Source organism: Fringilla coelebs, assembly GCF_963513975.1.
Source record: "Fringilla coelebs genome assembly, chromosome: 2".
Classification (NCBI taxonomy): domain Eukaryota; kingdom Metazoa; phylum Chordata; class Aves; order Passeriformes; family Fringillidae; genus Fringilla; species Fringilla coelebs.
Window position 1 is genome coordinate 48115308 of NC_140029.1, and position 15648 is coordinate 48130955.

Consider the following 15648-nt stretch of genomic DNA (forward strand, 5'->3'; position numbering starts at 1 on the left):
AATCTCGTTGAAAAATAAGTTGCCAAAAGAATGGCTTTTCTATCACAGTGAACTTCCTTGTGCAAAAATTACCTAACCTGTAGCAAGCAAAAGTGCTTCACATGTATTTAAGCAACCCTTAAAATATCTTAGTACTCTTTTAACAAGGGATCTTTGGGCTATTGAATTTTTTAAGAGTCTTATAAACCCGATTTAAAAAAAATATATAAACCAAAGAAAACAATGGTGATCAGGACTTTGGGAAGGAAAAGAAATGTGTATGTAGATAGATGTACATTGATGTGTCTCTCTGTCCATCCCAACAATTACCTCACATGTAATATTTTACATGCATTATAACTCAGATTTAACCAATTAATTATACATTTAGTAGCACAACATACACAGCTGCATTAATTCCCTACAGCTTACATTGGGATGTATTCCTTCTAATCCCTCCCACTAACAGTAAAAGTAGAGGTATTAGTGAATATGAGAGCATATCTGGTATGAATGCATGAACTCTTCTGGAAAATTAAGTATTCTAAGACTAATGATGCTAGAAGTATGGTCTTATTCTTCAAAGTACCTCCATTTCTCTCCCCTTTTCTTGAAGGTTTCTTGTCTACTAAAGAATAATGCCACAATAATTTTGAATACTGGAATTTTGGTATGATCCAAACAGATACATGCTTCATATTCATTGTAAAATTATAAATTGGGCACTGTTTCCTAGGGTTCTTCTTATTACCTAGTTATAGGAATTAACAGAGAAACTTGCCAACCAAAAACTGATATGTCTAAATACTAATGACAACAATGGCTGGGACCAACATCTTCAAATCTTCACACATTATATAAAAAAAAATTCTAGGAAAAAGAAGTTGTTAAAAGCTTACTCTAAAGCTTGTACACAACGAGGTATTGCAACTCCGACTTACTCCAGAATGTAGAAAGTACTAAAAACATTACCACCTATCATGTAGCCTTCTGTTTGTCAAATAGTAACTTGAGAAGAGCTTAGGAACTGGTTTAATTTTTTAAACAAAGTATAAAATGAGGTTTTCCTCCTTGAACACTTTCTAGATAGAAGAAACTCAGTAACAAAACAGAAGCATTCCACTGAGACCAGAGGTCAGTCTAAGGGCGTGTTCTGTCTGCAACACAATCACCAGCACATGAGCCTTAATCACTTCTTTGACATCCATTTTCCTCAGATTCCCCAACAGGCACAGCAGTTCCATTGCAGCTGCTGAAGTGTACAGCTCTGCCTATTCCACTTGCATCTGTGACAGATTTGATGCAAGTAAGTTTGTTTTCTTGAATCTGCTGGTACAATCTGCCTGTAAAATCTTGTTTATCAAAAAACTGAGTATGTTTACTTCTCCTGTGCACTTTCTTTTCTAAATAAAAACTCAGTCAACACTCTACAATTTTAATATTGCACAATTTGAATAACAGCTCCACAACTGCTTTTACCCACTATCTTGGTGACTCTGCAGGTGTTGGTCACTACTAATTCCCAGCACTTTTAAGAAGTCTGCTTCCCCTTCCCTTCTGTAGCTCCCCTTGTGAGCAACCAAAACAGCAGACCCAACACAAAGGTAGGTCTTGTGTCTCATACAATACTTCCTGTTCATTCTCCCTGTACTGCCTAATGATGCACAGTGTTCCATCAGGATTTGTTGGCAGCTGCCACTAAGCAACAGCTTCAGCAAACCATCAGGTCATGTCTTTACTCAGAAGCAACTTTATAGAATAAGTACAGAAAGTAGATCCTGGTCACTCTTAAGACACATAGAACATACACAACATGAAAACTGTAAAAGTAGAGAGAACAGCCTGTAAAATCAGGAAACATTACCAAGAGCAGACTCAATATTCAACAATTAGTTCCATTTTAGCTTGCATTCATTTGGGCTGCAAAATTCAACGTTGATTGAAAATGCTGAATATTACTCTAAATGTTATACAGATTTCAGTTAAAGTATAATGAGAGAGCTCAAGAACAAAAACTTCTTAAAGACAATGCAGGAGGATGCCAACATGATAAATTTATTTTAAGAGGGAATAACAAAGATGAAGACAACTTTCCTACTGGAAATGTATTATGGAAAGTGAACTGCAGAAGCAGCATACAGTTTCACCTCAAGCCCCTGATTTGAAAGAAGTAGGGAAAAAAGGACTCAAACGTACATCTCCTGTACCATGCATAAGTGTAGTTGAAAATTTTTCAGAAAAAATATGAAAAACTTAAAAAGTCTCAAGATTATCGACAAACCATGAATATTATTGCATGTGTACTTAAATAAAGCCAGCCTAGCAAAAGAGTTTCCTACTCAACAATATGGCTCAGTAGCCCAAAATGAAATCATTAATTAAATAAAATATAAACCAGAGGATACTATTAATCAATAAGAGTAAACTCTATTCTTATTAGCAGGGCAGACATGCTTGACTTTTTCAGTATAACCCATTTTCTTAGTAACAGAAATGGAGTAGTTGAGCTCCTCAGCTTACAGAGATAATACAGACAAATTTCAACAGCTTAAAAAAACACACACAACACCAGCTGAACACACTTACTGTGAATTTCAAGAACAGGCTCTTGTGAAAATATTTTCATTTTGATTTGCAACTCACACACACTTAAAAACATTCAGGGTCCTTCCTTTAAAAAAAAAACATGTTTAGGTCTCAACAGGTAGTTGGGAATTTTTTCAACACTACTGTTAAAGAGTGCTGACTGAGGATTTCAAAGCAATCCAACAAAATATGTGGCATAAAGGACAATTCTCTGGACCTCTCAATTGCCAGCAAGATTGCACACACCTGAAAGCAGGCACTTTTCAGCAGGTTGGTTGATTATAGGGCAGGTAGACGAAACAAAGCACACAAGAGGTACACAGGAAAGGAGCGTAAGCCACATTGTTCAACATCAGCTGAGGCCCAGCATTGCAGGGATTTAGTGGCCAGCTCCTTTATTTGAATTATACACTCATTCTAGAATTTGGAACAGATTTTAAGGAGCAAACAGCTTGTGCAAGTCTTTTTTCCTAACCATTTATTCCATGCATTTGATGCAAGTCAATTTTATGACCACTACTCTGGAGATTCAATTAAGAGCCTTAATGCTTCAGTACATTTCTTGAAAAATACCTTAAGGACTGTTTCTGTTAAATTTCAAGCTACAACAATTGATTCATAAGTACTATGATCAAAATGGACAATTGGCTTCAGTATCAGCCAAGACCCCAAGCCCAATTTTTTCATGTTTTACCAAAGGCATCATTTATTCCTCAAAGATGACAAGTGTTAATAAAACTAAGTATTGCCAAAGCAATGTTTACCCACCAGCTTGCACCACTTTAAAAGAACCCTAAATTTCTTTCCTGCAGAAAGGAAAGAACTGCTACTATAAGTACCCTCTTTTCAATAACAGCTCCTCAAGGCCCTTTCCTGCACAATCTTTTCAGATTAATCAGGGAAAAGCAAAAGCATGTTCAGTAGCTGAACCTACATATACATCTTTACCATCACATGATTCTGACCTCCCCTACAAGAACAATCAGTGAACATTTATAGGATTACTTTCAACAGATAAATATTGCTCAAAGCTAAAATGGACAAACCATGTTTGTGAATATGTTAAGTTACCCTGCAATAGTGGGGGGACCAACTTTTTCTTCATTTTTTTACAAGAAGTGCACATTTTATAAGTAAGAAGGTGCTGCCAAGCACCTTAGTAACTAAAGAAAAAGTAAGATGGGTTTACAAATAAAAATAAAGCAATATAAAGCTTATTGCAGATATTATCTCGTCTACACCACTCAAAGTTCAGAGGACTTTTTTTAAATTGTTCTGTGCATTCCAAACACAGCTGGAGGCACAACCATGGATGAGGTTGGGGGGCATGACTCAATATCTAATGTTTTGGCTATGGAGTGGTTGAGGAGTAAGTTACACTATCTCCGTTTTAGGCTAATCTTAGCCCATGATAATGGAAACAATACTTAAGTATTGTAAGTGGAATAAAGAGTTACATGTTAAAATGGAAATTTATTTTTCACTTTCACTGTAAATCAGACATGCTCTGAGTGTGGGCTATGCCTGACATGACTTAAGCACAAACCAGAAAAAGTTAGTCATTCTCATTAAAAAACACAGCTGGTGAAGGGGGTGCCCAGTTTACTAAAATCAGCTACTTGTGACAGTACTTGCCCAGGAAGTGGGAGACCTAAGCCTGAGGCAGCTCAAACCCACAGTCTTGGCTCTGCAGTAGTTCAGTTTCAGTAGGAAAAGTTGGCAGTGCCTCTCCAACTTTATAAGTTGCCAATTTTTTTCATTCTTTTTTTACTCAATCTCTTAGGATTGCTTTTCTTCATTTGAAAATGGCTTCCCTGACTTGAGGGTATTGGTATATGTTCATTCCCCTTTTCAAAACAGCTAAATATCTAGAGGAAGATTTGAGGCTATGAAACTTCAGAAAATTCTGAAATCTATGGCTAAGTTGAACACTGAGGTCTCACAAAGTTAGGTATGACGACATTACCGGTTGCCACATCTTCCTTGTTTTGTCAACACCGTCACAGGGAAGAAAGTTTCAAAATATGCCTGTAATTAGCCATTTGTCAAAAGTAACTCCTTTTCCCCATCTAGAACACCACTAACATTTGTATGAATGCAGTGCTTGATTTCTGCGGTTATCCTGATGTGGTCCCTACTACATTTCTCAGATACAAACAAGCTGAGAAAAGGCTTACAGCTTCTCCTTTTTAAAGTACCACAGAAAAAACATCTAGTTTGGCCATAACACAGCTGACTCGTGCTCAGAACCCTGCTATTTGAAGTAATTTTATTCATGTTACTGAACTTTTCTAATATGATTAGAAAACTTACTAGATGTGACATGCACGCCACAGCCTGAAGCTGCCTTTTTATATTATGTGACTTCATGTCACTGCACAGATCAGGTACTTCTTTTTTCAGATTTCATGCATCTTTCAAGAACCTAAAAATCCCCCAGTTTCACAAGACAGGCTCAGCCACACCAAGAGGTGGCTGCCACTAGAAAGGCGTCCTGCTCCCAACCTCACCTCCACCTTTGCACAGATCCAACCCTAGATTCTGGCCTACCAAGACCTTTGGTGAAAAACCTGAGTGGAGCAACCCTGATACATGTGCCTAGTTTTACTCTTTTTTTTTTTTTTCTCTCAACATGGTAAAACTTATGAAACTAAGCCAATTTGTGTGCAAAATTGCTTAGGTCATTCTGTACCCACACCAAAAAGAAAGGCAACTGCCCACATAAAAACCCAGAAAGTTACTGTAACCACTGATATTCCTGGCGTATCAGTGAGCCAGGGTTTCTTCCTATGAATCCACAGCAGAGCAGGGTGTTATGTCTGTGGCCCTCCAAGAGATTCAAAAATCACATAGTAACAGCAAAACACAGTTAAACAACCCTGATTTAAATTTATACAAAAAGTATTCTATCTGTCCAGTACCTCAGCACCTTTACTTAGAAGCAATATACAGAGGGTCTTGAAGTTTATTTCCTTGTCCATATAAAATGAGAAAGTACTTATAAATTTAAATAAAAAGTGAAAAAAAGTTAAATGTAGTCCTTTAAGCATTAACTGCATCCCTACTGTATCTGCGAATGTTTCAGCAGTTATAATTTTTCTTGTTTGTAGCAGGAATCTTCATAAAAAATAGCAAAAAACATTTACAAAAATATTAAAGCTATTCCTTCAAGAGAGAAACTACTGTTTAATAGAGAAATTTGTAACAGGTAAGTGCTACAAAGAAATTTAAAATTTTAAATGGCTAATATTACAGTCCAAAAAGCAACTAAAATGCAAGGACAGATCACTGTCTGAAGGCATCATTTACTTCATTTCAGGAGAGCGTAATTTGCTTTTCTAAGCCATTAAAAGCCTAATCTAGGTGTTTCATGTGCAAAAAATCAGTGTAATGAAAAATTGGATCTTCTTATGATTGAGGCTCCTATCACTAAAAATACAGTTGTTGGTGCAACTATCACAAGCAAACAACTGTAACACTTATCAGTTAATGCATCTTTCCTCAGTATTTTTCAGTATTATAAACTCAGTGCTCCAGATGCAGAACTTTATCTTTCAGTTATGACATCACCCATATCTGTGGAAAGCAACAGAATTTCCCTAAGCTAGCTTGAGTTGCTCAGTAACAGCAATTACGTAAGAGTTTCCTAAGACCACATATACTGTAGAAAATACAGTAGATATATAGATATAAGCTAGCAGTCTTACATCAAAGCCATAGAATTACCTACATTTGGGAGTTTATTTGCTAATCACTCTTAGGCTCAGTCCCCGGAAAAGAAAGAAGAGATTTTTCTTTGTTCACATTTCCTGCATAGTTGGACTTTCATGAGTGTTACAATGACAGCTTGACTTTGATCAAGGTTTTTAACTAAGTAACATTGGGAGAGTAAAGGGTCAGCAACAATGGAGGTAACAGATAAAGAAAATAAAGCCTTATCTCAGTATGTTTTTTGCTATAGTGTTTACAGAACAAATTTTCATCTCTCAGCCCCATTTCTATTAGCACACACATTTTATACTCATACAAGACTAAGATCCCTTTTAAAAAGCCACAATTTCTTTATCCCTGCATAGCACCATAGAAATTGCCATCAGAGGCTTGCTTCAACCATCACTTACAAACCCCACCAAAACCAAGTGCTACAGTGGCATGGCAAGTTCAGTAATAGCTGAACTGACATACCTGTGGAGAGCTGCCTTTGGCCCCACCCAAATCGGTTTGTAACCTTCCCATTTTAGCATTTACCTGTTTAGCTCTGACCAAACCCTAAGTCAAAGACTCAAGACTACCTGACCCCAAACTTTAATCAAGAAAGACTGGTTATTATAATTCATGAGCAGTATAGCTTCTAAGTCCTGCAGCCTTCAATACAATTTCTGTGCTTAAATCACTCACAAGCACATGAAGTCTTCCCTCGTGACTCAGTTATCTGGAAAGCCACATTTCTAAGTAAAAAAGGCAACCTTGAGCTTTAATGTTTAGCAGCTCTCTCAGTTTTATGTGCTGCAGAAAACAGCTGCATTTTCTCCTCTTTGTTCCAGTACAGATTCACAAAGCATCATTCCAATCACTTTTTCTGCAAACAAGCTGGACTGGAAGCAGACGTTTCGGACAAGATAGCAATGATATTAAGGTCAGATGACAAAGAACTAGAAGGTAAAAACAATCAGGAGAATGACTACTGAAGAATTTTTATTATAATTTTCCTAAACTTGATGCCTTATCCAACAAAGATCAGAACAGGGGAAGAAATAGAAAAAAAACAACAATAAGTAAATGATGCAGCTGTAACTGACTTTTACCTGCAAGGAATGTCAAATGTAAAATTTAAGACACATTCACCAACAGGAATGCAGTCATTCAAGTGACTAAGAAAAAGAAAAAAGGAAGTAAAGCAAGACAACAAAGGTTGGCTAATATACTTCTAATGTCATACTCCTGCAGGGAAGCATGACAAATTCTTACCCATCAATTATTTGTCTTTTTGCCCTACGAAGAGAGACAAAACAGGAGGGCCAGAAAGCAATACAAATCACACATGCCCGCGGCAAAGAGTTACGTAATGCTGACGTACTGCCTGCTCTTTGCTCACAACACTTACTTTGCTGCAGTTCCAAGTACCAGCTTTTAAGAGCTGCCCCGGTTTGAACACTTCTAAAGTGCTTTGTAAATAAAACGCAGACACACAAAGAAGAACAAGATATAAAATGAAGCTTTAGAGCTATTTTCAACAGAGATAAAAATAAGAAAATCAGAGGATGATTTTAGGATTTTAGGAAATTAGGATGAGACATTTTCTCTTTGATAAGAAGTCATAGAACTGGCTTTTTGTGCTAAAACTCAAAACTAAATTGCCTGCCAATCTAAAGTCTTTTAATTTAACTTACTTGAAGAAACCACAAATAAAAAGAGAAAGATAGCTCCTTCAACCTCACTGAAGCACTACTGCCAGGAAACATAAGTCAGTAATTCTTTTGATAATAAAACATACCTAGAAATCTTTCTATTTAGATGAGAATTTGCCCTGAATAGACTCAAACAGATTAGCTAGAAGTAAAGGCAGAACAGGTACAAGCAGGGCCAAAAAGTATTTAATATTAATCATGGGAGAAAGGAAAAAAACCAAAACAAATAAAAAAAATAGTGAGCACAGCAGAACTGGCCAGATTTCACAAAACTAAATTCATAAAACATTTATAAAATGTGGTATTAGCCATATTAAGTCATCTTTTTTCCCTACATTTTGTCTTTTAAAAACTAGGACACAGCCATAAAATCTGCAATAATCTATTGCTCAGTACCTATTATAGCCATTATGTAAGCAAATACATCCCAACACTTAAGATCACATGCTTGAATAATCAGCTGCTAATTAAGTATATCTGCAATTGCCTTGTTCCTTCCTTTCTCTGACCCAAAACAGTAAGTAAACAACATTACAAAAATCTCAGTCTGCAGCAGTCAGATATAACAAAGAAACTAAAACAATATGCTCCTTCTTATGGAGCAGTAATCAGTAAGGCTGTATTTTAAACTCTGGAGCGCAGCAGACTAATTTATAACAAATGACTACACAATTTAATGTACACAGCAAACTAAGGAGGCCAACTCATGCAGATAAACATTAAGCAAAGCCCTTATGGAAGGCCATACCAAATAGTTTTTACCCAAAGCTGGAGATCAGCACCATCACTGGAAGTTCCTAACAAGCATAAGATAAAATATTACAAATTATTTCTTCATGTGTTGTTTTTTTGGTTTTGTTTTTTACTCCTTTGAGTAACTAAAGTACCCCTTCTACCTGTCTGACCTCTAATAACATATGCTCTCTCAAGGCCTTTCAAAACATGCCCAGGTTACCTCAGGCCTCGAGGAAGATAGTGTTTGTAGGCTCTCAAGAAAATGCTCTGCCAGCATTTTTGTTCTCTGTTGCAGAGAAGAAGGAATGACTTTAGGACTTCTACTGATTTCAAGTTATGGAAGCACAGTGCCAGAAAAAAAAGCAGCTGGTGACCAACTACCACCCTAAAGGAATACGTCACAGCGTGCGTGGTATGTTCATCACCTCTATGACAACCCCTATATCTAAGTGCCCAAAAGCATACAGAAATTTATGATGCTGCAAGACTATCAAAATAAATATAATAAAAGTGTTTCCTATTATTTTTACTTAAATCATAACCTAGGAACAATCTGAATATAAATACCACTATTTACATATGCACAGACAGATGTATGTGTGATTACTTCTGTGGACATTCTTTTCACTGCTCAAGCTGTAAAACACAAACACTAAGATAAATAATTCAGGATTTAGCTAGAAGATTGCAGTAAAAATTTGTATCATAGAGAGTAATAGATTTCAGACTTCCTTATCTTTACATTCATAGCAAAGCTATAAAGTACAAGGAGTTTAAGGACAAAAATTTAAACTTTTGAGGAGACTGACCGCACCTAAGTCATTTTTACACCAAATAATCAGGAAAGCTTACATATTTTGAGTATAATTGACCTTAAGCTAATGACTGCAAGATTTATGTAAGTGACATTAAACTAATGACTGAGAGAAACAATCAATTCGAGCAGGATGAAAATCTTTGTATTCTAAATTATTACTTCCTTGGTTAAGTTCAGGGACAAAAGAAAAATTGGTCTCAGTGACCCACAAAGCTGCAGACCGTTCTTGAGAGGAGTCTGTTCGTGCATGTGCATACACAGAGACACAGACACACACAAACACACTGAAGGTCAGTCTCCTCCCTGCATTTCACACTTCCCTCCCTCCCTCCCCCTAATCTTCACACAGGCCTTGCCAGACAGCTAAAGGCTTTTAGAAATCACACGGTTTCAGCGGTTCGCTACGCGGCGCGTACTTGGCAGAGACAAGGACCCCAGCCCCTTCCTCCCCCGGCCGCTCCGCACTGGCGCGCCGCGCCCCGCTCTCCTCCTCGGCCGCGCTCTCCCGGGGGCCGCCACCCGCTCCCGGCAGGGGGAGGCGCCCGGGAAAACCCGGCGAGCCCGGGCCGGGACCGGCCGCCGCGGGAGCGGAGGGAGGGGAGAGGGAGGCGAGCAAAGGCGGCTTCCCGAGCAGGCCGGGCAGCCGCCCTCTCCGAGGCCGGGGCTGCCGGGGGGCGAGGGAGGCAGCCCCCGCCCCCGGAGCAAGGCCCGGCTGTCAGAGCCCCTCCGTGGGACGTGCCACGCTTGGCCCCGGTCCCGGTCCCTGCCAGACCCCCGCGCGTAGGAGCCAAGAAGCGGGGGCGGGGGAAGGGCGCCCCGGTCGCACCGTGCCCCGCCGCGCCGGCCCGAGGGGCGGGGGGAGGCTAGCGGGGCCTCGCCGGGGACGCCGCACTCACCACTTGGTAGCGGCTGACGGGCTGGTGGTGATCCATCCTGGCCGCCCGCCGACACGCACGGGCGCGGCCGCGGCTCTACGACCTGGCGCCGCGTCGCTTGGTCCGTCCTTCCCTTCTTTCTTTATTTATTTATTTCTTTCTTCCTTCCTTCCTTCGTTCCCCCGCCCGTTCGCCCGGCGCCGCCGCCGCCCGGCCCGGCCCTGCCCCGCTGCGGCCGCCCCCCGCCCGCCCCCGCGGCGGCGGAGCGGCCCAGGCCCCGCCCCGCCGGGAGCCGCGTTCGCTCGGCCCCGGGGGGCTCGCTCGCCCCGGCCTCGCTCAGCTCGGGGCGCTTCTACCGCGGCTGCCAAGAGAGGGTCTTCTTCGTCTTTCCCCGCTCTTAGCTCGGCAGCAGCCTTCTGTGAGGCTGTTAGGTCCCAAGCCCAGGCCTTGCCTGGATATTTATCGCTATTGATCACCATGGGGCAAGAAGAAGTACAATGTGGCACAGAAGACACACTGGGGATCCGGAGAGCGATTTTGCATAGGCATCTGCCTAAAGTGATTAAGAATGCTGAGCCCCTTTGCCTGCTGTTGAGCCCGTTTGTCTGCTGTTCTTGTGAAGGCAAATCATCGTTCCGTGGCAAGGAAATGTGATTTTTCCTCTCCTCTCCTCCTCCTAAAACTAAATATTCAGATATTTATGACCTCCTGGATTAAAACCAGTTAAAAACGCCTGAACCCATAAAGGTGTATGGGATGAGGCTGACTCATTTCTAGGTTCCCGAACCTCCAGATGTGTAGCTGTGGCACGCAACAACTTCAAATAGCCGTAGGTTCGTCTCTTGGCTGCCGCGGAGAGGAGCGTTCGTGTGTGCGGCTCCGTAGCTGATCTGCAAGGCAAATGCCCTCGCAAGGCTGGCTCCTCGCTGTCACTGGCGGCCGGCACGCAGAACCTTATCCTGCAGCTCAGCTCATCACCTTTCCGTAGCTGCCTGCTGAGCTGAGCGGCAGGGTGAGGGTTTCTGGGCAGGCAGTGATCGCAGGGAAGTGGAGAGCCAGCTCCATTATTGGAGTTATGTTTCTAGGTGGGGGTGGGAGAGAAGATAGGCAGGATTATAAGGGAGACGCTGTGTGTGCGCCTGGGACCTTGCTCGCAGCCCATACCTGGCTAATGCAAGCAGTTACTAAAGCTGTCCAAATGAAAAGATAAACATGTTTGGAAAGTTCAGGCCTATTCTGTGGGTTGCATTTGTTTCGTTTCTTGTACAACTGTGTTGCACATCAAAAGCATCGGCAGTTAGGAAACAAAGCTGGTTAGAAATTGATGGGTTTCTATAGGTTAGAAATGAATTAATATTATTTTCCTAATAGGATTTTCTCCTATTCCTTCATTATATATAATAAATGTTTAATTATTCTGTCCTTAAAGGAACAGTTCTTAGTAAAGGTCATCTTGAGTTTAAGAAAGTTTGTACAGAGTATTGCAGTGTGTTTCAGTCACCAAAACCTCTTAATTATATTTCCAGATTTCACGGGACATGGAAATTGGACCATTTGTGTAATTAGTTTAACATCTTCTCTATCATTAGCAAGAATTATCTCCAAAGTAAACTTTTTCTGAAGTGCTGCATGTGACATCTCAGCTCAGGAAGTTGTCACCTGATCTCCATGGCTTTTTAAGTGTTGTGTCTCAGCTCAGTGACACAGTGCTAGAAACTCCTACTAGTTAAGAGCTGCCAAATGGAATTTGACACTGCAAATGCTGGAATACAATTGAGTAAGCATTTATTAAGATGAGTAAGCATTTATTAAGATAACCTTCAGTTTTGAACTCATCCAATTCATGTCTTTTAAGGGAAGAAAGGACAGTAGGCGAGAACAAAGTGCATTTAATAGGAAAATTGCAAAATATTCCATAGTGCTTGGGAAAAGAGTCAGCAGAGAAAGGAGCAGATTCAGTAGAGATTACACAGTTGTTTGTGTAGAGGGAGTTTCATATTTAGGGACAAATTTTGCATGGATGGTCTAGCTTATATACAGAGACCAAACTTCTTTTACTTCAGGAATTTAGGCGTAGTTATAGGACTTAGAACAAAGCAGGCCATGTGACCAATTTAGGCTTTAAATATGCCTTCTTTTGATTCTTATTCTTTCTGGAACATCAAAATACAAAAACAGATCATGCATTTCTTTCAGATCTGTGTATTTTCAAAATAGTTTTATCTGTATATTTTAATTTAATTGTCTGATTCCAGAGGTTTTTACCATGGCATAATATTAATCTATAATGAAAAGAAATTGGCAAGCACTAAGGTTCCTTAAAATGACAGAACCACAGAAGGGCTGGGGTTGGAAGGGACCTCTGGAGGCCATCTGCTCGAGCTGGGATACCTGGAGTAGGCTGCCCAGAGGGCTTTTAAGTGTCTCTGATATTCTGAGCCTCCACAAGTCCTCAGGACAGCTTATCAGTGCTCAGTCACTCTCATAGAAAAGAAAATTTCCTGATGTTCAGAGGGAGGCTCCAGTGTTTCTGTATGGGCCCATTGTCCTGGTTTAGGCACTTGGCACTGCTGAGAAGAGCCTGGCTCCATCTGTTGGGCAGCTTCCCTTTAGGTATTTATATACATTGATGGGCTCCCCCATGAGGCATTTCTGCTCCAGGCTGAAGGGCCCTAGGTCTCAAAGACTTGCTTCACAGGAACGATGCTCCAGTCCCTTCATCACCCTGGTGGCTCTCTGCTGGACTCTCTCCCAGGAGTCCATATTTCTTCTGTACTCTCTTGTACAGAATATATATTGAATGTAGGCAATGTGTCTTTCAGAAGTGCTAGGACTTTATTATTTAGATGTACAAATCATGTGGACTGTCCTGTTGACTAAAACCTTTGAATGCTAGTTTTAAGATTTACTTTTTTATTTTGACCTTCTTAAACCTTAACAGGCCTGCAATGACAGTAATGGTTAGGACTTTATTTTGGATCCTGAAGAATATTATTTTTCTGTCAAAAAAGAACTATTTAAAGAAACAGAAATAGTGGTCTAAATAGCACATGAGCAAAATAGTTTCAAATTTACATTTAAAAGGAAAACTGCTTTGGACAGTTTTTTTAAGGAAAAAAGAAACTTAATTGCTGTTAGTCAGCAAACTTAAAACAGTTTAAACTTTGTTCCACCATGAAAAGGAGCCAAGAAAACATTCTTCTCGGTAACAACAGCTCTTGCAAGCCCAGTTCTGTGAAAAGTTGTCTTGAAGGATGGCATCTGAATTCAGACAAGTCTGAACTTAACTGCAAAAAGGCAAGAACTGTTAGAAATTTTAATCTTGTTTTTCATTCATTATTCAATCAATGGCCAGCAAATAAAAAAGCACAGTATTTATCTTTACCTTCCTTCACCAGTTTCTTCTTCAGTATTTATTTTCATTTCTTCATTCAAATTTTTAAGGTTTCTTATGGAGTTTACAGAGTAGGTAGATTTCAGAACTAAGTTAATTTTATCTTAATAAAGATATATAAACCAAATCTTATATTGGTTAAAATACAAATATTTATATTACATTAATAGTACATAATTTTGTACTATTTTAAGTAAATATAGATTCTACTATAGTAGTTTACTTGCTGTACTGTAAAAATAATTTTAAAATTTTAAAATAAAAGCTGTACATACCTTTCCAAAACAAAGTAAAATTTCAGGTGTTATAGCTTTGTTTTATACCTTTAGCATGTGTTTTTAAATGTCTAATACAGATAATGTCAGTGAGAAATAAATAGTTTTTTCCCAAAGGTAAATCTAATTAAATTAATGTAATTAATTTACTCATGAACCGATCCTAAAGCAGGCTGTGAATTTATTGACTGTATTTATTTTCCTCTGTATTTTCAAACTCCTTTTATAAGCTAGTTAGTTTTAGTTCTATGTTCCTGGTTATATAAACTGCACAAATTTGTGATCTCTATATGTCCTTAGATAGCTACTTCAAGCAGGAAGTTGGCTTAAACAAACCACTGGGACTGAATTTCTTAGAAAGAAGCAGCAGGACTTTGGCTTGTTTTTTTTAATTTCTTCTCCTTTTTTTAGGCAACATAAGCAATGCCAGAGCCATCACTAGCAGGAACACTGGGCTACTTTAAGATTTTGTAGCCCAATGTAGATTTTCAATTACATTGTCATCATCTGTGTTCAGCGTCTATATACATGGGTACAGTCCTGCAAACCTGGCCTTTGGATATGTCCAAATACCATGCAGATGTGTCTAAACCAGGTTTAAAAGTCATTACTGCAACACTGAGCTCAGGCTGGGAAAAATCTCAAATATTTGCCTTGGTCTAGGACAGATTTTGCCTGCATGGATCTCTTTACTGCTGCAGCTATTTCCTGCTAAGTCACAGAGACAGTTCTGAACTAGCTCAGCTGTATTCTGACAAGCTCCACACAGCTGTGCATTGCACAGCTGTACTTTGTCTAAGCTGGTAGCATGGTTAGATCCCTACATCTTTGTTGTCACTTTTACAGCCTACAATAGTAGTCAGCCTTTGCTGACTGCAAGCACAGTTAAAGCAGGACACCACAGAAGTGAAGGAACACCATCTTCTAAAAAGGCTTCAGACAAGTTCAGGGAGCCAATGCTCACATTAGCAGCAGTACAGCTTCTTCAGTACAGCTCAATGTTTTTTAAGGAGGAAAAAAAAAGCATAATGAGCTGCCACTGCAAGATGATTGCTTAGCCAGTTCTGTGCAGTAAGCTATGAGTCTAGAGGAAATGGTACAGAGTCCATAAATAAATGCTGAGGTAGTATGTGCTTGTCTCTCAGAGTCGATTCTTCTCGAAAGTCATATTTCCATATAATGTGACACATTGAGAATGAAGAATGAATGCAAAGGCTGCTGGTGTTTCACACAGGTGACAGAGGAGGGCCTAACGATGAGAAAAAGAACCTGCCAAGTCCCACCTTTCTGGAGAGACATGTACATGAGAGAAGTCAGTTTAAAGCAGGAGAATCACAGGAATAGACACATGAGTGTGTGCCAGTTTGAAGTTGTTCAATTTAAAACTAGATTCTCACTTTAAAAATGAGTTTATAACTATTTTTTAAAAGTCCCTTGTAATAATATATAATAATTTAAATATTTGTGTGTGAAGAACAATGGTGGACACTACCTAAACACACCACAAATGTCAAAAACTGAGAAGTAACTAGAATTTTCTAAAGTTTATATGGCCTAGCTTTTCAGTGTGTTTTCAGCT

At 39.6% G+C, this 15648-nt stretch overlaps 1 protein-coding gene across 2 annotated transcripts in view; it reads right to left on the minus strand.

Annotated features, from left to right (window-relative positions):
- Positions 1-10618, minus strand: part of NDFIP2 (Nedd4 family interacting protein 2) — a 45173-nt gene extending 34555 nt beyond the window's left edge. For both annotated transcript variants that reach the window (XM_084201345.1, XM_084201344.1), the window contains exon 1: positions 10422-10618. In XM_084201345.1, the coding sequence (XP_084057471.1) occupies positions 10422-10457 (36 nt within the window). In that variant the 5' untranslated portion in view covers positions 10458-10618. The remainder of the gene's footprint in view (positions 1-10421) is intronic.
- Positions 10619-15648: the final 5030 nt, after the last annotated feature.